The following is a 21,109-nucleotide window of genomic DNA, read 5'->3' as shown; positions in this document are numbered from 1 at the left end:
AGCAGGAAGGGTATCCGGGCAGACAGGAGAGTACAGATTTATACATGGTTTGCCAGACAGAGGGATAGAGATGGGAAGGATGTGCAGCAGGTTGGGGTGATTAGAGATTATGGAAATGTGTTGACTGGTGCCAGTAGTGTGCTGGATAGATGGAAAGACTACTTTGAGGAGTTGATGAATGAGGAAAATGAGAGAGAAGGAAGAGTAGAAGAGGCAAGTGTGGTGGACGAGGCTGTGGCAATGATTAATAAGGGGAAAGTTAGAAACGCACTAAAGAGAATAAAAAATGCAAAAGCAATTGGTCCTGATGACATACCTGTGGAGGGATGGAAGCATCTAGGAGAGGTGGCTGTGGAATTTTTGACCAGCTTGTTCAACAGAATTCTAGCGGGTGAGAAAATGCCTGAGGAATAGAGGAAATATGTGCTGGTGCCCATTTTTAAGAACAAGCGTAATGTGCAGATCTGTGGGAACTATGGAGATCTGTGGGAACTATGGAGGACTTTGGAGGAATAAAGTTGATGTTCGATGGTTTGGACACATCCAGAGGGGAGAGAGTGAGGATGATGAGGATGGAGCTGCCACGCAAGAGACCTAGAGGAAGACCAAATAGAAGGTTGATATAGTGAGGAAAGACATGAGGGCAGCTGGTGTTAGAGAGGAGGATGCAGGAGATAGGCTTACATTGAAAAGGATGACCCCTCAGGGGACAAGCCGAAAGGCTTTTTTTCATATAGGGTATTTGTCGAGTGTGTGAGATAAAAAAAAATCCCATTTATTAAAAATAAATAAATAAAATAAAATAAAAAATTCACTTAACAGATGAATAACCATCCAAAAATCAAATACAGGTATTGTATAACAGTCCACAAAATTTGAAGTTCAATAAGTGCAGTGCATAATACTGCTTCTAAGGTTCGAGTAGTATGTAAAATCATTGAGACGCATGGTGTAGTATGGCATTTTTAAAAATATTTTTATATTTTTAACTTAAATAGCCCTCTGTTCATTATTGTTTAAAAAAAAAAAGCAAAAAAACAAATTAAAGTACTTATTTTCCTGATTTTCATCCGTTGCTGCTAACTTGCAAACTTCCCAAGTGGACTTTCAGATTTAGGTGACAGTCTTAGTAAAAATATTAAGTCATAATCAAAATATCAGACAGACGGATGGAAAAACGCTTGTTGTCTATTTAGCTGAAACCTAAGCCCGACTGTACTATGCACTGTTTGTTCATATATGAACCAAAAAAGGAGAGCACTTGTTTATTACCTAGCGTCGCGTTTCGGGCCGAGTTGACTGACACATAAAGGGGAGCCATATAAAATCTGTCAACTAGCCAGCGGTGGGCGCCGAGAGAGCACCTAAAAGCGATGAGTCTAATCATGATCAGAATTTAAACAATTGTTCTTGAACTATTTTTTTTTAATAAACTCCCATTTCAAAGGGTGAAAAGTGTGTGCTCATTTACTGTATGTTGAGCACTGTATTTTCTTCAGAGTGCAATTACCTGCCATCTCCTGTAGAGCAGCAGGAAAGCGCTCAGGTTTCTAAACCCTCCCTGCACCCACCCCTACCCCAAACTGCACTCCTGGGAAGAGGCTCTGCATCCTTCTCTTGCTTCTTCCTAACACCTGAGCTTTAACTCCACCCTGTTTACCCAGCCTGTTTTCATCTTTGCCATCACTTGTGGATGTTTTGAGGATAAGAAAGGAGAGGTGTCCTGTCCTTAAAGTGGGTGAACATTTGGAAATTGTATTGCTTCCCTTAGCTGCTGACTTCAGATAGGATCATCTTGCTCCCTGCATTCAGGGTAGGCTGAACTAACTGGCTAGGAATGCACCAGCTCTACCAAAGCAAAACAAAGCTGGCCTGTGTCTTTATATGCCATCTGCCTTAGAGTATGTGTATGTACAGCTTTATACAGTTTAAGAATGTACCACTGTACCCTTTTAAAAGCAAAACAGTTGAATGTAAACTTAAATATTCTATTGCTGGCTTGACTTACTGTTCTGTATTTTAGCAGATGAACTATTTAGTTGATGGACTGAGCAGCAAGAGACAGTCAAGATACTGCACGTTTTCCAGCATCTCAATATAATATTTAATATAATTTCCTTAATATTGGATGTCAGAGGCCGGCACGGTGATCGACTGGTTAGCTATCTGCCTCACAGTTCTTGGGACGGGGGTTCTAATCCCGGCCCTGCCTGTGTGGAGTTTGCATTGTTCTCCCCATGCCTGGGTGGATTTTCTCCGAGGACTCCGGTTTCCTCCCACATCCCAAAAACATGCATGGTAGGTTGATTGAAGACTCTAAATTGCTCGTTGGTGTGAATGTGAATGGTTGTTAGTTTCTATGTGCCCTGCGATTGGCTGGTGAGCGGTTCAGGGTGTACCCCACCCCCCGCCCGAAGATAACTGGGATAGGCTCCAGCAGCCCGTGACCCTAGTGAGGATAAATGGTGAAGACAATGGATGGATGGATGTCAGAGTGAGAAGGGTGTACATTTGTATGTTTGGTATTTGGATGATGAACCCTTACTGACTGAGGGCTTACCACACCAAAATATTTTTTCATTACCAATACAGGAAGGACGTTTATACAAGCCTAACCGCTTATCCTTACTAGGGTCGAGGGTGTGCTGGTGCCTATCCCAGCTGACTCTGGGCGAGAGGCGGGGTACACCCTGAACTGATTGCCAGCCAATCGCAGGGTACATAAACAAAGAACCAATCGCGCTCACATTCACACCTATGGACATTTTGGAGTCTTCAATTAACCTACAATGCATGTTTTTGGAATGTGGGAAGAAATAGGACTATCTGGAGAAAAAAAAACATGCAGGCACGGGGAGGCCGGATTTGAAGCCAGGACGTCAGAACTGTGAGGCAGATGTGCTAACCAGTCGGCACTGCTCCCCCTAAAATTGTTGCTGAATTAAAACAATTCTGCAAGGAAGAGTGGGCCAAAATATCTCCACAGAGATGTGAAAGACTCATTGCGTGTAATAGAAAATGCTTGTTTTAAGTTGTTGCTGCTGAGGGTGGCCCAACCAGTTATTAGGTTTAGGGGGCAATCTGTTTTTCACAGATGGCCAGGTATTTTTTAAGTTGTTTTTTCCCCCTTACCAGTTAAAAAAAAAAAAGTCACCAATAAAAAACTGCATTTTATGTTTACTTGGGTTATCATGGTCTGATATTTAATTTTTTTTGATGCTCTAAAACAAAGTGGGGAAACTATGCCCAAAAATAATTTGAGAAGGGGGAAAATACTTTTTCACAGTACTGTACATAAATACAAAAAAAAAAATCCATATAAATGAAGTGTGCACAAAAGCTGTTCTGTGCAATATTAGTGCATTTAGGCCTGTGTCAAGTTGCTTTATTTTTTTCTTTTTAAAAGCTGACATCTCATATTTTATTACACACCATCGGAGCTCAAAATACAAAACGCAAGGGAAACTTCCTATTTTCTCTTCAGATCAAAGAGACCATGGCCATGTGGAGATTGCGGGTATTGATGACTTTTTATGGCGTCGTCTGTGTGGACATAGCAGACCGGCAGCAAACAGCTCCCTGCAAGCAGAGGATATGTGGGTGACAGAATGTAACAAGTAGAACAAGCGCTGCCGAGTGTTTCACAGTGCTTCCTGTTTTGGTGGAGAGACGCCATTACTGCCTCTCCACTAATTAGCCCCCTGGCCAGTTGAGCTGCGGTTCGCCCTCACTCAGACTGCTCAGGCTCTCTCACTCACACCCCCCTACCCTACCCTACCCCCACTCAACAGTAGGTCAATGCTAAAATTCACACTGGGGAGGAAGGAGCAGCGCTCCATCAGATCCCTATCTCAGTGGCCTAGAGACTAGTTGTCAACTTGATGGTAACTCAAGTCTCCGTGACGTCTCATGGAGACTAGCCGGTTTGCCAGGGAGTCGGGGTGACATCAAACATGTTTGTTTTCAATTGAGAGCTTTTGGTGGAGACTCTATATGCTCACTATAGAGAAAAACCTTAGCATAATGTCACAAAAATCGTCACCAAAATTTATGTGGACATCGCTACTTATGCCCACTTCAACCCAGAATGATCGCCCCAATATTTTGGATTTTGTGGACAGTATTTGGATTGCATGGAAGTGTTTTCCTTTCCATATGTTTATATAGAGAAAAATCTCAACGTTGCTTAATGTCACAAAACTTCAATCAGTCGTCACCAAAATTACACCCTGAACTGGTTTCCAGCCAATCGCAGGGCACATACAAACAAACAACCATTCACACTCACATTCACACCGATGGGCAATTTAGAGTCGTCAATTAACCTACCACGCATGTTTTTGGGATGTGGGAGGAAACCGGAGTGCCCGGGGAAAACACACGCAGGCACGGGGAGAACATGCAAACTCCATACTGGCGGGGCCGGGGATTGAACCCTGGTCCTCAGAACTGTGAGGCAGACACTCTAACCAGTTGCACACCGTGCCGCCTTTATATTATGTAATGGGATAAATATAATTCTGGATACTTTTCAATTGCACTACAATCATTACTCTAATCGTAATCGTTACCACATTACGGCTTCAATATTTGTTATTTTAATGTATTTATTGCATCAACCTCGTAATAGCGGACACATCTGCAGCCAAATGTCTTTTGTATCACATTGCCCGCAGACTGCCCCGGTGGTTGGGGACCACTGGTGCATACGAGCGCACACTGGCTGCGGTTATCGCTTGCGCCATAACAGCATCCTGTTACGGCAGTTCTATTTTGGTGACAAAAGTCTGGGTCCGAAACTGAAAATACGCATTTGGGCCATTTTCAGCTGAAATTTTTTGGTGGCTGAAATTTCAGTGCAGTCACTGAAATTATTTTTCTTTTACTGCCAAACTCTCAAAGGGGTGACGGACAGCAAGCGACAGCTGCCCCTGCAATAAGCACCGCGCCTGCTGCACATTACTTGTTTTTCTTCGATTATAATGTATAATGAAGCCAGAAATGAAATCATGATTAAAATTCAATTAATTGCCCAGCCTGTACTTTAAAAGTGTAAACGGTTTCGTCTGAATTCCTAGCTATTATTAGGCCTGTGTGTCTGCATTAATAAATCACACGTGGAAACCTGTCTTGCTCTCTCTAGGCAGTCAATCAATAATTATTAACTTTCCATTGCTGTATTTTAAAACACATACACAAAAAAATATATGTACTTTATATAGTCCTATATCAGTGACTTCCGGGTGAATTAGCTGTCGCCTTGTCTGTAGACCTGTCCGAGACATCATCCTGGTGAGAGTGCAAGCAATATTTTGGTGTCCTGGATCCCGGAGTTGCCGCGACTAATCAGTCTCTGCAGTCTTGGCTTCATCTCCACCAGTGAGATAAGCCCTTTTGTTTTAGAGGGTTTGACATATTTTTTTAACAAAGCCAATGGTTCTAAAGTGTTGAGTTTTTCTCTATGGTACCTGTGTGCACAATAGAACCAGTGTCTTATTGCCACCATGTCTCTGCATGCTCTTTCTTGGAAGTTTGAGTTTAAAGCATGCCTTTTTGACTGTTAAACTATTAAAGGCTGAATATTCCCTCTTCATTGGTCACACAGACCCCTGAGGCTTTGGCCAGTTGCTATGGAAATAAGAGGTGGGGGTGTCTCTGTTTGGGCTGGGTGCGCTCCATAATGGCACTGCTGTAATGTCTACAAGGATACAGTGAGTGAGCAGGCCAGTAATATGAGGGCTGAAGCTGACTTATTCATAGACAGTTAGGTTTCTATAGTCCTCGGTAAGCGGCATTGTAATGGTTCCTCCATTTCCTAGTGTAATGGCTTTGCTTTTTAGCCAGATGTTCAGTGCTGGTAAACTAATCCGCTAAGGTTAAGCAAGCACTTTATTTGTGATACCTTTTGGCTCTTTTGGAATGAACATAACCTTGTTGCAACAGTTTTTATCGTAGCTGTTAATTGCTCATTTAACTTAACATTGATAAACCTAAATTATCTGTCAGTGTCACCCAATCATTGTGACATTCCCTGTACGTACCATTCTGTAGATGCCCCTTGAGAGAAGGATAATTTCATTTTGAAAATGACACCTTCCGTGCTCCTCCCATAATAATTAAATAAATCTCCAATATTTAAACTCAGTTCATTTTACCTATTTCCAACCCTTTTGAAACAACCGTTTTGATCAATTTCCAATAGAACTGTGGTTCAGTTGTGCTGAGAAAGTGATTTAACCTGGATCTGATCCAACCAGCATACAGTATTATTGAACCTGGTTTATTCCTTAACAGCATAATAGTGACCAAACTACACCTATTGTTTAAAAAGGTGAGATTCTTGACTTGACAAACATCTGTTTTAGTTTAGCATGTTGTCTGATAGCAGCATGTTTTCTTTTTACCGTATTAAAAGAGCATATTTGCTCAAGATATCCCTATGATGTGCACTCAGGCTTTATTGGCGATCCAGCCACCCCTGGGCTTGAACCTGAACTGGCACCGTTTCACCGGTTGGAGGTTTAGTGCTCTGACAACTGAACTAAAAGCCAAGGCTGCTAACTCAGGCATCTGTTACACTTGTTGCATTTGTTTTTCACGGCTCCCACTGCAGGGTAGGACTAAGGACACTTACTGCGTTTGGTTTTCACGGCTCCCACTGCAGGGTAGGACAAAAGAGTACCTGGATAAAACCTACTCAAGCATGGGGAGAACAAACATGCAAATTGCATACAGGCGATGCCGGATTTGAACCCTCAAAACTGTGAGGCAGATGGTACCCAGTTCAACCCTATTCCCCTGATCCCATATCTCTCTAATTTCTGTAGATAAATAACATGGTCTATCGTATCGAAGGCTTTTTACAGATCTATAAACACACCCAGTCCATAGTTCTTTTCATCAATTTAACTTTTTAGTTTCTCAACCAAGTCCTTTCAAGCTAATACTTTAAGTGAATGTTTTTAATTACCGGTATGTTTATATGCTCTAATTCTTGACACCGTGTAACTGATTCATATCATGGAAATAAATAGTTCCTCCCTTCCGTTCAACATAATTGACTTACCACAAAGATGCCACCGGATGGTGCCAAAGCACCATATTTATATTAGACTTGGCTTTGGCCTGAGCATAAAAACTGCAAATAGGTGGCTTTTCCAGCAAATAAAAGGATAGGTTCCCACAAAATAATCAACAAATTCACAAATGCCGAACCGTGAATATGTGGGGATTCACTGTACACGAAATGTATGTTTATAAAATTGAAATTGTAACAGAACATTTTCTGTGATTGTGATGTAGCAATGCATTTCTTGTCAGGTAAATTTGAAGAGAAGGAGGACAGAGTACCCAAACTGGAGCAACTGAACTCACTGGGCTTCATGTGTAATTTAAACATGGTTCTCAACAAGAAGGATCTGATCAAAATGGAGCTTTTGCTGCTGGAGACCTTTGGCTGGAATCTGTGCATGCCCACACCGGCCCACTTCATTGACTACTACCTCAATGCCTCGGTGCAAGAGGGAGATCTGTACAATGGCTGGCCCCTGTCCTCCCTCTCTAAAACCAAGGCTTTTATGGACAAATACACTCACTACTTCCTGGAGGTCTCGCTGCAAGGTGAATGGTAACAGACTGCTCTGGACTGGTCTTTCTCACCTTAAAAGTGAAAAAACTGACTAAACCTTTTCGGTCGTTGTTGTTTTTTTTATTTTGTATTTTTTTTAGACCACACTTTCCTTAGTTTCCGACCATCCCAAGTTGCTGCTGCATGTGTAGCAGCATCCCGCATCTGCCTCCAGATTTCCCCAAGTTGGACTACTGCACTGCATCTACTGACTGGCTACACCTGGGATCACCTGACCCAGTGCATTGAACTAATGCTGCTGTAAGACACACTAATTACATGTAAACTCTGCCAGATTGCAATCTTTTCCATTTAATTTAACTTTTTATTATCAATTGTCCAAATATTTTGAACATGGTGTTTGTTATTGACATTCCGTGACGACCACACAAGTCCAATAACAGAACACCGCTCGGGTTCTGATCAGGGGTTGGGGTTCTTTCCAATCATGGCCCTCCAGTTCTTACTGACAATGCCCATGTGAACGTTTAAGTCCCCCAGCAGAACGAGGGAGTCCCCAGCGGGAGCGCTCTCTAAGGACTCCAAAAAGGTTACTCTGAGCTGCTGTTTGGTACATAGGCACAAACAACATTCAGGACCCCCCCACCCACCCACCACCACCAAAAGGCGGAGGGAGGCTACCCTCTCGTCTGCTGGGGTGAACCCCAACGTACAGGCACCGAGGTGGGGGGTGGGGGGGGCAATCTCCGTATTCGTTCTTTATCTATGTATTCGAAATAAATACATTTACAATTAACGCAGAAAGCTCATGTAACTATTTGACAGATGAAAACAAAGGACATTTTCGCTGTAATTATAGTTGGTTTTAGTTAATTTTGCAAACTGAAAACATTGTTTTAGTCTTTTAAAAACATTGTTTTTTATTTTGTGTACGAAAATGTTTTTTCCAATTTAGGTTATTTCGTTTGTTTTTATTTACTAAAATAACCTTCATTCATCTTAGTATCTTATACATACATTCGACATTACATGACCAGTGGTGTTTATTTCTTCCTCTGTGCAACATGTAAGCAGACAGCCTGTTGGAGGTAAATGTGTTGCTAAAGCACTAGCTTAGCTTCTAGGAATGAAATGGTTTGGGGTTCTTAACTCCAGAAATTGACACAATTGTACCTTTCTTTTCCACAGTGCTCATGACAACGACGTAAAAGAGGCCAACAAAACAAAATGCACCCCTCCACACCGAGCTTCCTCTCTGCAGTCTCAAGGCCAAACCTCTCACCTCTCTCCTGTGTCAGCCATTCAGAGACCACCCTCATCGTCCTGCACCTCCACCACACCACAGCTGCTCTTTCAGCCGGACCGCTTCCCAAACCTTTCCCAACATTCTCCCTCCCTGTCTCAGTTGCAAACGATTGCCGACTCTCAGGCTCTGGGACCTGTGGTGAACGTGTCTCAGGACTTTTTTCAGAGCCACCGGATGGGGCTCCTAAGTGGGACTTCTTGCCTGACTAGTGGGGGTGGCTTCTCTTCCTATTCAAGTCTGACCTCCAGCCTCCAGGCGGGGTCTCGTCCGCTGCCACTTCAGGGCCCCATATCCGTTCAGATGGCCCTCGCCGGTGAAGCGCACCACTGCCTGAGCATGGCCTATACCGGGGGCTACCTGGGGGCCCATCACACTTTCGCAGCCGGCTGCTTCGACAGGTGACGCCAGGCGACGGGGAGAGAACAGCATCAGGAACACGCTGCCGTGCTGCCGTCCGTGCTCCCTTTTGCAGATCTCCCTTCTCTCTCCGTCGACACGGTAACACCTTCGGTATGTCCAGCCCTTCATCCCCTCTCGCAGAGACATCTCAAACGCAAGCAGAGGTCCAAAGACAAGAGAGACCCAGTGGAAGTCATCACTCTGACCTGAAGAATCTCTGCAGACTCTTTAAAGAACGCTTGTCATCACTGTGAATGAGATGAAAGCAGTGCCAAGGTTTGTAAAAGTGCACAAAACAACAAAGCTGTGAAAGGATATTTTGCTGTTTTGATTATATATTTTTTAAAAGACTAAGTCTACCAAAATAACCACAATTTTGTGTGGAAAAACATGAATATGGAGCCACCATTGGAGAGCTGTTTCTGTGTTCGGTCTGTGCCATGTTAAGGAAATGTGTATGTTCCGAATGTCCGCAAACATTGATTAAACACGTGAAGGCTGTGTCAAGCCTGAAGGGGCCCCTCTGGGAATTCCTCATTGCATTAGTCCTCTAGGGGTGGAAGAATTTCTAGTTTCGTGCACAGCAGGTGAGGTCGACAGCTTAAAAAAAAGCCTGCACTGGCCCGCTTTAGTCCTATCACGCCCTCAAGAATCTCTCCTCCACTTCCAAAGTCAACCCTTGTAGCCACATGCAGGGTGAACAAAGTTTAAATATTGGTGTCAAAGAGTTGATGTTACTGGACCAGCATGGGGAAGCAGACACCGTAGTTGTGTACTGTACATATAAAAAGCTGCTGCTGCTGCCTTTGAATGAAATGTCGGTTCTGTGTCTGTATTAATGTTTACATGAACCACTTAAGTATCAGGGACTTCAACGACATTACTTGAATATAACATTGGAACATGCCATAGCTTTCATTCATAACTTCTGTTTTTAAGATTTATTTTTTTTAATACCGACCTAGAAAAACACCCTTGTTTTCATACAGGCCCCAGGTTACAGGCTAAAACTAGCCTCTATACTGTGCCATAATGCTTTAAGTCAGGGTTGGGGAACCTACCAACCATGTGTTTCTAAAAACAAAAGAGGGAGTGTTTTAAAAAAATCCTCAAAACATTTAAACCACAATTGCTTATCATAAACAGCTGCTGGATCATTCCATCATAACGTAATACATTTATTATGGCCATTACAGCATCATTGGAGGGCCAGAAAGTTGACCGTATTCTCTCTGTTGAATCTGCTTAGAGGAAGGAGCTAGCGTTCACAGTTTGCTACGCAAACATCTGCATCTAGTCCTTGTGTAATTGCGTTCCTCGTTTCTAAAGCTCCCAATTTTCCACTTCCTGCTCATTTAAACACATCCAGATTCTCTGTGCCAGTCTCAGAGATGACATGGAGAGACCTTAAATGGTTGCTCTCCTCTAACCCGTGTTATATTTTTCATCTAACTGTTGTGGCTATACTTGACCTTTCAACTAGTTGTTTCCTTCACTGATAAAAGGGTTATTTTCAGTCATTTATATACAGTTTTTATGACCTTTTGATTTCATCTATTTTTTTGGGGGGGGGGGGGGGGGTTTGAGCTTTTTGGGAATCACAAGTAAATTTCAACTTGCTCATTCCACATGACCTCTTGATCAACTTCTCACAAAGGTGCAATATGTTTTTTTTTCTGTCAGAACTAAACACAGCCATTAACTGTCTTGGTGGTAAGCACCAACGCTCCACCGGTTTTCTAAGTTATTTTTGACAATTGTGATACTTGATTTACTGTTACATTTCCTCTAGAGGGCACCCACTGACTGTTGCATATTGCAGCCACCACTTTTGAGTGATGGATGTTACTGGAAGCATTTGTCTTTAGATTAGTGTGTTGTTTTGCATTTTATTTTCCTCTTGTGATTGGTGCTGATTTGACTCACACCGAACTACACTGACTCACCACAAACCTCTGTTTTATATATATATATATATATATATATATATATATATATATTTTATGCACCAATTAATACTTTTGCTTTGTCACACTGAATTGTAAGATGGTGTATTTTTTAATTATGTGCCATGGAAAAATAAACATTAACTGAGGTTGGGGTTGTATTTTTATTACATTTTTTTTTAACACTGGTACAGCTCTTTTATTAGATCACATTGACAGAGAAGTCACCAACCTTTTGGAAATTAAGAGCTTCTTGGGTACTGATTAGTGTGAAGAGCTACCAGTTTGATGCACACTTCTGAAACAACACATTTTCTCAGTTTATCTTGAACTGTATGTTATTAATCATTTTAATCTAGGTGAAGACTGATCATGTTAATGCTTTCTCACAATTAATAGCTGATATTATAACAAGGTAGGAAACTGACAATATGTAACACTAAAGCTTGGTTTCTATTTTCAAATGATCATTTCTACTACATTCCAAGGAGATTACAATGTCCCCTGACTAATGAACTAGAACAGACCTGTGGGCGACTCGTGGTCCTTGGGGTTTGGGGGCGACCTGGTCCCCGTGGGCATCATATTGGTGGCCCCTATTCGATTCTTCAGGTGTACCTACATTTGCGGCCAATGAGTTTAAATCTGCTGCATTACTTTAAACTCATTGGATAATATATATATTTTTTACATTTTCACTCTTGCTATTGTTAGCAAGGCGGGAATATTACACCCTAAAGCTCGAATGCACTAATGTTTCAGGGGAGAGAACCGGTACACCTTTCTCCTCAATGTTATAGTTTATTAATTTTGAAAGCAGAAATGTTTGTGCTTGACACATCGGTCGGCTGATGATAAGTAGTAAGCATTTATCTGTATAATCTGTTGGTATTGCTGTTTTCATGTTTGTGGTATAGAACTTGCTTTATAAGACAGAATGTTGTTTTTTGTACCCAAGATTTTAATAATGTTGCATCAGTGGGTGAGGAAACCAGCTGATTAATTTGCCTAATGAAGCAGACTAACTGCATGTAGACAAACGATTAATGGAACCGTGCTTGGAAGATTTTCATGTATTTGTGTAAAGCAGTTATGACCAAACCCAATGTTTTGCCTGAAGGTAACAGAGCACAAGATGGTGGAGTATAAAATTGCAGCAGCAAGCTTGTGGACTGTACAGTGGTTAACAGATAGGCTACATCATGTCTTTGAATGGCAAATATGTGCTGGAGAGTCATGAGAACTACAACGAGTTCCTGCAAGCTCTTGGTAAGAAATGTGAACGCTCAAAAAGAAACAAAGTGATTGATTGATTCGCATCATTTTTTTGTGTATGCAGGAATGTCAAAGGTGGAGGTGGTCAATGAAGACATGGTGACCGACATCTATCAGGGCGCTTACTACAGGATTGCCAAATTTATGGGTGGTGATGTGTTGACCAACACATTCATGCCTGGCAAGGAGGCAGAACTGGAAGATCTGGACGGCACAACATTCATGGTAAATTTTTTCAACTACAAACGTAGAAAATAATTTCCCTTCTACACCTAACTTGTTCTCTTTGATTGTTAGACTACTGTCAATTTGGAGGGAGGTAAAATCAAGATCCAGTTCCCTAAATATGTTTACACTGCCGAGGTATCTGGAGACAAACTTATTGAAGTGAGCATCCACACATTTACACTCATTGAATTATTCTGTGCAGAGTGGACTGTATTGTCTGTTCTTTATTCCAGATTAATTCCTTTCCGGATGGGGTTACCAACAAAATGGTTAGCAGGAAACTACTAGATTAGTCAAAAAAAAAAAAAGCTCTTGCAAACTGCATTTAAACCTAATAAACACACATTCAACATGTTTCTGTGTTTGTATTAATCTGTATGTTTGTCTGTCTGTATAGAGTATAAAAATAATAAAGCGTGTAACCCGATACAACCTCATTGGACAAAACACTTCATCCCGGTTCGAGCGAATGGCGAAGGGGACGCCGACAATGTCTTGTTTTAACATGATGTCACCACAGAGCCACAAAGATGTCTGCGCTCGTGTATATATATGACACAATACATGTGTCATATATTTGGATCCATCTATGTAAATTTGACAAGAGGTGGAGAGGAGAGGAATTTTTTAAGGGGTTCTTAAGAGCAATTTGGTATATTAAATAATATTTAGGAATCAACTGTTTATAAACCATAACCACAGCTGCGCACACATTTATCAATATTCAGGCAGTAGTTGAAATCAGCAAACTCCTTTGCAAGGCCATTCACAGTCCAGCAGCTCGAGGGCGGGCCATGTTATACATTTTATTTATCCGTTATTTAACCAGGCAAAAGCTTATCGAGAGATAAAATCTTTTTCAAAAGCCAAGAACCATCAGAAATTATGCAGGCACCAGAAATTATACAGTAAATGACATAACAACATTCATACAATAAATATAAATAAAGACTAAAAAATAACTGATATTAAAATCTATGGCATCTGATTTAAAAACAGTGACAAAGGCCAAATGCTTTCAAGTACATGCACGGTGTTTTTGTTTTTTTAATTCATTCGCACGTGCTAAATGTCAGGCCGGTTTCCTCCCACATCCCAAAAACATACATAGTAGCTGAATTGCAGCGGCACGGTGGACGACTGGTTAGAGCGTCAGCCTCACAGTTCTGAGGAGAGGGGTTCAATCCCCGGTCCCGCCTGTGTGGAGTTTGCATGTTCTCCCCATGCCTGCGTGGGTTTTCAACGGGCACTCCCGTTTCCTCCCACATCCCAAAAAACATGCATTAATTGGGGACTCTAAATTGCCCGTAGGTGTAAATGTGAGTGCGAATGTTGTTTGTTTGTATGTGCCTTGCGATTGGCTGGCAACCAGTTCAGGGTGTACCCCGCCTCCTGCCCGATGATAGCTGGGATAGGCTCCAGCACGCCCGCGACCCTAGTGAGGAGAAGCGGCTCAGAAAATGGATGGATGGACATTTTACTACAGCCATCGTTATATTTAGTTTCAGGACAACTATAATTTCCACAAGTGGATATTTCTGTATGATGGCGTGGAATATTTGAAATTTTATGGGGGCTACAGAAAATGTCCTCCAATTCTAGAATGACTTATTTTGTTTAGATCTCATCAGATTGGCCATATGTACCTAATATGGTGCCCTGTCACTGGAAATCGAGACACGAACCCTCTGTGGTCGCTCACCGCACAGCGACAGCGTCTCTCAGTGGTATTATCTTGGTAATGCACTTCACTTTGAAGATTGATGTCGCCTTTGTTTTGATAGAATTGCAAGTGACTGCACAGTGCACAGTCTCATAATATCCAATACAAGAGCTGTATCAAAACATTCTGCCTTTACAAAAAGAATATTGGTCAGTTTTTATTGACACTTATGTCAGTGTATTAATATGTTAATTATTGTTGTTTGATGTGGGCGCAGCACGGTGGAGTTCTGAGGTGGGGAGTTCTAATCCAGGCTGTGTGGAGTTTGCATGTTGTCCTCCAAATAATTCCCTTGAGTAAAAGTAAATTAAAAAGGCCTACTCAGTGAAAAATCGACTCAAGTACTACTAGTGATTAACTTCTTTATTTAAAATACATAAATAAATAAATCAGAGCACGAATAGGAATGTGCAATTTCAGATATTGCCCAACAATATCACTTTAACTAAACTAATACATTGCATCTTTATAAAATAACAAATTAAGGCAAATTTAGCTACAAGAAATGGTCTCAATCACTTATATATTTGTGAAACATCAACTCTTTCAGGAAGTCTTATGGGCGTGTACCAGTTGGGTCGTAAACACAGCAGTTAGTACTTAAAATTAAATGGTTTATCTTTTCTTTTGGTCATTCCCAATTATTTTAGTTTAAATACACATATACTTGAAACCAGACGTTTGGATACACTATGTAAAAAGATGCTTTTTTTTTTCTCGCTGACTGATATAAAATCTGACTTGTTTTAGATCTTTCTATTTCTATTTGCTAAATGCCGGAATAATGAGAGGATTTTTTGAAGGCTTTGTTTTTTTTTGCTTCAAAGTCATAGGTTTACATAAAGTAAGATTATTATAGATTATGTTTTAGATGCCTTGGGTAAACCCAGATAATAATATAATTTCTTTGGAAGCTTCTGGTTTATTGACAACATTGTAGTTAACTAGAGACACACCTGTGTATGTATTTAAACTAGGCACAACTGAAACCCACTGTTTCTTTATATAACAATGGGAAAGGCTAAAGAAATTAAGCAAGATATCACAAAGAGAATTGTGAACTTGCACAAGTCTGGTTCATCCTTGGGTGCAATTTCCAGATGCCTGAAGGTCCCACGTTCATCTGTTCAAACATGGGTTCTGTGTCCCAGAGATGCACATGCTTTGGTCTGAAATGTGCATATCAGCCAAAGAACAGAAGAAAAAGACCTTGTGAAGCTGGTTAGCCTGTGTCATTATCCACAGTGAAACGAATACTGTATCGGCATGGGCTAGAAGGCTACTCTGCAGAGAAGAAGCCATTTCTCCAAAAAAACCATTAAAAAGACAGATTGCAATTTGCAAATGCACACAGGGACAACGACTTTAATTTTTGGAGACGTGCTGTGGTCTGAAGAAACTAAAATGTAACTGTTTGTCCATAATGAATATCGTTAGGTTTGGAGTAAAAAGAGAAGCTTACAAGCATGAGAACATCATCCCAACTTTGAAATACAGGCGTGGCAGCATCATGTTTTGGGGTCGTTTTCTACAGGAGGGCCTGGTGCACTTCACAAAATAGATGGCATCGTGAGGAAAGAACATTATGTGGAAATACTGAAGCAACGTCTTAAGACATCAGCCAGGAAGTTCAAGTATGTGCACAAATGGGTCTTCCAAATGGACAATGACCCAATACATACTGCCAAACTGGTTACAAAGTATTTAAGGATAACAAAGTCAATGTTTTGTAGTGGCCATGACAAAGCCCTGATCTCAAGGCTGTCAACAATTTATGGGCAGACCTGAAAATACATGTGCAACCAAGGTGGCCTACAAACTTGGCTCCGTTACACCACTTCTGTAAGCAGGAATGGGCCAAATTCATGCCAACTATTGTGAGAAGCTCGTCGAAGGATATCCAAAACATTTGACCCAAGTCATACAGTTTAAAAGCAATGGTACCAAATACTAACATGTATAATTCTGACTTTGAAGAAAGTAATGAAAAATTGTCTTTAAAAAATAATTTTCTCATTATCCTGGCATTTAGCAATAAGAAATAATTTTGGTAATCCAAACTGACCTAAAACAGGAAATGTTTAGTCTGATATCATGTCAGACAAGTAAGAAAAAAAAGCGTTTGGTTCTTTATAAATAGTGTATGTAAACCTCTGGTTTCAAGTATATTTAATCCTCCTTCTACTCCCCTTTTCTGCACCCCTGGACCTCATCTGTCAGTCAACTGCGATGACTCAAGTCTCTTAATTGCAATGTTCCTAGCTCCTCGCTCTTCTAAACATTGAACGCGACCTGGAAGTTGTTCTCAAGCCGCCATATTAAGGAGTGTCTCAATTTTCTTAGACGCACATCGACGATTGCGGATCTCGGTTGTTTCCATGGACTAGCTTAAATCGAGGGACCTCTGATGTATCCTATGCAGAAGTCTGGTAGCTCCTCAATGGGTGAATGAAAATTGGCATGTGGCAGTTAGATGGTAAACATAGCATGACTTCAAATTTAATAGATAATCTTGCTTTTGTTTTCTGAATTTCTGGTGGGAGGCGCTAGCATGTAAACAGACAAGCAAGGAATGAGGACCAAGGAAGTTGAAAATAGAGTAATGAGAAGAACCTGATACTGTATGTGCCCTGCGATTGACCAGTCCAGTGTCAGCTGGGGTAGGGTCCAGCTCACCTGTGACCCTCACGATGACAAGCACTATAGAAAAATGGATAGATGGGTTCCACTATAGACACACATTTCATTACATTTTGCCATTATAACACTGAGAGATAAGTTGAAAGTGATAAACTTAAGATTCATGGACAATACATGCAAGTGCGTTGAGAACACAGTGATATCACCCGAATGCAAAGGACTTTGGAAAACACAGAATTTGCTTTGGAAGCTGAAAAACTGCCTGCACACGATTTGGATGATTTTCATATATTTGTGTAAAGCACTTAGGTCCAACCCAATGTTTTGCCTGAAGGTAACAGAACACAGGTTGATTGAAGACTATAAATTGCCCTTAGGTGTGAATGTGTGCGCGAATGGTTGTTTGTTTATATCTGCCCTGCGATTGGCTGGCGACCAATTCGGGGTGTACCTCGCCTCTCGCCCGAAGATAGCTGGGATAGGCTCCAGCACGCCCGCGACCCTTGTGAGGATAAAGCGGTATAGAAAATGGATGGATGGTAACGGAGCACAAGATGGTGGAGTATAAAATTGTAGCAGTAAGCTTGTGGACTGTACAGTAGTTAGCAGCTAGGCTTCATCATATCTTTGAAAGGCAAATAAGTGCTGGAGAGTCAGGAGAACTACAAGGAGTTCCTGCAAGCTCTTGGTAATAAATGTGAACGCTCACCCAAAAAGAAACAAAGTGATTGATTTGCATCATTTTTTTGTGTATGCAGGAATGTCACAGGTGGAGGTGGACAATGAAGACATGGAGACAGACATCTATCAGGGCGCTTGCTACACGATTGCCAAGTTTATGGGTGCTGATGTGTTGACCAACACATTCATGCCTGGCAAGGAGGCAGAACTGGAAGATCTGGACGGCAAGGAACATTTCAACTACAAACGTAGAAATGAATTTCCCTTCTACGGACGTAAAATGAAGATCCAGTTCCCTAAATATGTTTACACTGCCGACATATCCGGCGACAAACTTGAGGTGAGCGTGCACACATTTACACTCATGAATTATTCTGTGCAGACTGGACTTTATTGTCTGTTCTTTATTCCAGATTAATTCCATTCCAGATGGGATTACTATCAAGATGGTTGGCAAGAGACTAGTAATATCGAAATAAAAAAATGTTTCGTGTTAACGATTAAAAAATGAATCATTTTAACCAGATACATGCCTGCATCCTATTGTCCTCTTGTCACGCATCGTATGATCTGCCTGCAGAAATTTCATATTTTATAGTATTTCTCAACTGCTAAAACACAACACGCCATTGTCTTAACCAAATGCTCCTCCTGAGTCCTCCTGAACCCACTAATTGAATTGGTCACCCTTTTGGTAGAACCTTAAGCACATTTCACCTAGTTAGACACAACATGCAACTATATTTGCTCCCACTAAAACACACTTTTTTTCTTCTTCTTCTTAGTAGTAGTATTACTGTTATTGCTGTACAGGAAATCATTTAATCTAACATTTGAATATCAACTGTCATACGAGTATAAAAATAAGTCAATTTCAATATCATGGAACTCAATCTAAACTGAACTAAAAATAAAACTACTCACCGTTTGTGTATGCCTGACAGATGCAGGGTATGGGAACATTCTTAACGTTTCTGTCCAATTATAAAATCAAAGCAAAAAGTCATTGAAATGGTAAATGTTTCAGTGTGACTAAAATACAGTTTCAGCATCTTTTGATGATATTTGTGAATATAAAAAATATGCCATTAGCTTCTCGGATCATTTTCATGCAACTTATGTTTTTAATGATGCGATGCTATTATTTTTTTCTGGAAAATGTTTCCACTCTAAATGGTTTGCTTTAGAAGTTCCATATTTGGATTTCGAGGTTCCACTCTATATTTGTTTTTGTCTTCTTGGAAACTGACACAAAAAATTCCGTGCATAATCTGCCCATATAAAACAAAAGGTATTGCTTTTACCAGTGCCTCCATGGAAAATAACTGAGTCCAAATTTGTGATATTTTTATTGAATGCAACACAAATGCTGGTAAGTGAGGCATTACGGGCTTTTGTCAGTTACACTGAAATGTTAAAACCACACCTCAAGTCAACAGACATTTTTTATAGTTACAGTTTTTGTCTTGCCGCAGTAGGTAAAGCAGACGACTTATAATTTTCTCTGTACAGCCTCTTCTATCTTCTTTTCAAGCACGTTGGGTCTTGCAGCCTCAGATCCTCCTGCTCACTCTTGTGAAAGTCACACCCTTCTCTCCTGGAGTGATGCAACTCTACAACGTGAGCGTGTTGAGTGAAGATGATTAGCATTGAAATGAAATTTGGGCGGGGGGGGGGGGAAACATGCATTTGGTACCCAGCCTTCAGTGGGGACTTACCACACTTAATAATGGCTAATTACTGGCATTTAAATGACCACATAAGCTTTCCTACAAACAGCACATTCTGCTCTGTACCTAAAATGTGATTCTTTTTTCTTTCACAGCCATCAATGTGGAGTATTCAATAACTTAAAACTACAGCGGCTGAAGTAAGTATTTAACAAGTCACCATTTTCCTCATTAAATATTATTTCCAAAGGTGTTATTGACATGAAATTTTCACCAGATGTTGGGAACAACACAAGTAATGCATACATACAAAGAAAGTAGAACAAATAAGATCAGAAATGAAGTTGTGTGTAAGTTGCTCCAACAGATACCAGGAACAGCATCTAACATCTCTGTTCAGAAGAGTGCAATACTGGGAACAGCTAAGATCCTGTGCAGAATCCTCAAGGTCCCAGGCCCCTGGTAGAGGACCCAAGCTTTGAAGGAGATCGCACTCGGGTGGATGAGAAAATGAATTATATTTATCAAGGTCTTTCTGACTCGTCCTAATGATATTTTGAATAGTTGTAATTTTCATTCAAGATATCTGTAACATAATTGCGACAAGTGGAAATGACATGTAGTGATTTCTCATCTGGAATTTACTTTTGTCTATAGTCATAACTCAACGATAGATATCATCAGTTAAGTCATTGGAAGATAAACTCAGTGTGGGGGTGATTAAGTAGCCCCAAAAAAAAAAAAAGTACTTAATTGTTTAATATTATATTTGATGGAGGGGCAAGCACTCCAGAGTCACAGCTATTTGATCACAAGATATTAGTCATTTCCCCATAATTTAAGACTAATCTTTTAGCATCACTGTTTTGATCCATATGATTAGAAATGCTACTCACCATGACCAACTTATCGTTCACCATCTCAGCTGTGAAGAGGTATTGTGGAAATTGTATTGAAATCTTCCCACCTTCCATACTGACGGGGGCCTGAAAGAACCAATCAGCCTGTTTCTACACAAAGAATTTTCAACTGGATTGTAATGCAAACTCCAAAGGGAAGATAATTGAATCACCCCCCCCCCCCCTCCCCCACTTCCCATAAAGGAACTGTACTCACCTTGAATTTGGAACCTGTCATTGTCACCAGCTCACATTCCTGACCAGTGGTGAACTTATTAGACCAAGTCCAGTTGGCAGTGGTTTGAGTCCAAGTGAAACCATTTCCATCCTGAAGCACTTCTGTCTGCACTTTGCTGTCAGTCTTGGCACTAAGACGTCCTTTGGCAGAATAAATCCAAATACAGATGTTTGACAACAGTTAGGTGTGCTATTGCAGATATTTGTGGATTGATAGAAAAAGAAATCCAATACCAATTGCTTCAAGGAACTTGTCGTAGTTTTCTTGACTCTCCAACTCATATTTCCCAGTGAAAGACATCACGGTGAAAGAAAAGAGAAGGCGTATGGACGGAGTTCAAAAGACAAATAAAAACAGGAGTGGCCTTCCACAGATATGCTGTGCTCTTGTTGAAACACCGCCAACCAAACCGGCCTCACGCATACTTGAGTATGTCTGTCACAGGAGCCAAATAAACATGTCCTCAGTGATGTTTCCCCCAGGAAAGCTGCATTCTTTACTAATATGTTCAGCACT

General features: G+C 40.9%; 3 protein-coding genes across 4 annotated transcripts in view; 2 read left to right on the top strand and 1 right to left on the bottom strand.

The window, feature by feature from the left end:
- The window catches only part of ccnjl (cyclin J-like), a 28,459-nt gene extending 17,076 nt beyond the window's left edge, over positions 1–11,383 (top strand). For both annotated transcript variants that reach the window (XM_061787510.1, XM_061787511.1), the window contains 3 exons: positions 7,321–7,620; positions 7,729–7,888; positions 8,777–11,383. In XM_061787510.1, the coding sequence (XP_061643494.1) occupies positions 7,321–7,620; positions 7,729–7,888; positions 8,777–9,296 (980 nt within the window). In that variant the 3' untranslated portion in view covers positions 9,297–11,383. The remainder of the gene's footprint in view (positions 1–7,320; positions 7,621–7,728; positions 7,889–8,776) is intronic.
- Positions 11,384–12,350: 967 nt separating this feature from the next.
- LOC133484774 (gastrotropin-like) lies at positions 12,351–13,096 on the top strand. The gene is made up of 4 exons (XM_061787827.1): positions 12,351–12,508; positions 12,579–12,739; positions 12,812–12,901; positions 12,976–13,096. The coding sequence occupies exons 1-4, from the start codon at positions 12,442–12,444 to the stop codon at positions 13,033–13,035; spliced, it is 378 nt and encodes a 125-aa protein (XP_061643811.1). The 5' UTR covers positions 12,351–12,441; the 3' UTR covers positions 13,036–13,096.
- A 6,020-nt stretch (positions 13,097–19,116) lies between these two features.
- LOC133484894 (gastrotropin-like) lies at positions 19,117–21,029 on the bottom strand. The gene is made up of 4 exons (XM_061788073.1): positions 20,827–21,029; positions 20,573–20,733; positions 20,353–20,442; positions 19,117–19,399 (listed from the first exon to the last, which is right to left on the bottom strand). The coding sequence occupies exons 1-4, from the start codon at positions 20,891–20,893 to the stop codon at positions 19,340–19,342; spliced, it is 378 nt and encodes a 125-aa protein (XP_061644057.1). The 5' UTR covers positions 20,894–21,029; the 3' UTR covers positions 19,117–19,339.
- Positions 21,030–21,109: the final 80 nt, after the last annotated feature.

This window comes from Phyllopteryx taeniolatus, chromosome 10, assembly GCF_024500385.1.
Source record: "Phyllopteryx taeniolatus isolate TA_2022b chromosome 10, UOR_Ptae_1.2, whole genome shotgun sequence".
NCBI lineage: Eukaryota > Metazoa > Chordata > Actinopteri > Syngnathiformes > Syngnathidae > Phyllopteryx > Phyllopteryx taeniolatus.
The sequence above is the reverse complement of the archived record's forward strand: the minus strand, read 5'-3'. Positions and strand labels throughout refer to the sequence as shown.

Excerpts from the sequence above, each read along its gene's own strand:
- LOC133484774 (XM_061787827.1), top strand. The coding sequence starts at position 12,442 with ATGTCTTTGAATGGCAAATATGTGCTGGAGAGTCATGAGAACTACAAC. Across the intron at positions 12,509-12,578 it reads CGAGTTCCTGCAAGCTCTTG|GAATGTCAAAGGTGGAGGTG; the intron begins GTAAGAAATGTG and ends TTGTGTATGCAG. Across the intron at positions 12,902-12,975 it reads CTGGAGACAAACTTATTGAA|ATTAATTCCTTTCCGGATGG; the intron begins GTGAGCATCCAC and ends TCTTTATTCCAG.
- LOC133484894 (XM_061788073.1), bottom strand. The coding sequence starts at position 20,893 with ATGTCTTTCACTGGGAAATATGAGTTGGAGAGTCAAGAAAACTACGAC. Across the intron at positions 20,734-20,826 it reads CAAGTTCCTTGAAGCAATTG|GACGTCTTAGTGCCAAGACT; the intron begins GTATTGGATTTC and ends ATTCTGCCAAAG. Across the intron at positions 19,400-20,352 it reads TGAACGATAAGTTGGTCATG|AGTTGCATCACTCCAGGAGA; the intron begins GTGAGTAGCATT and ends CTCACGTTGTAG.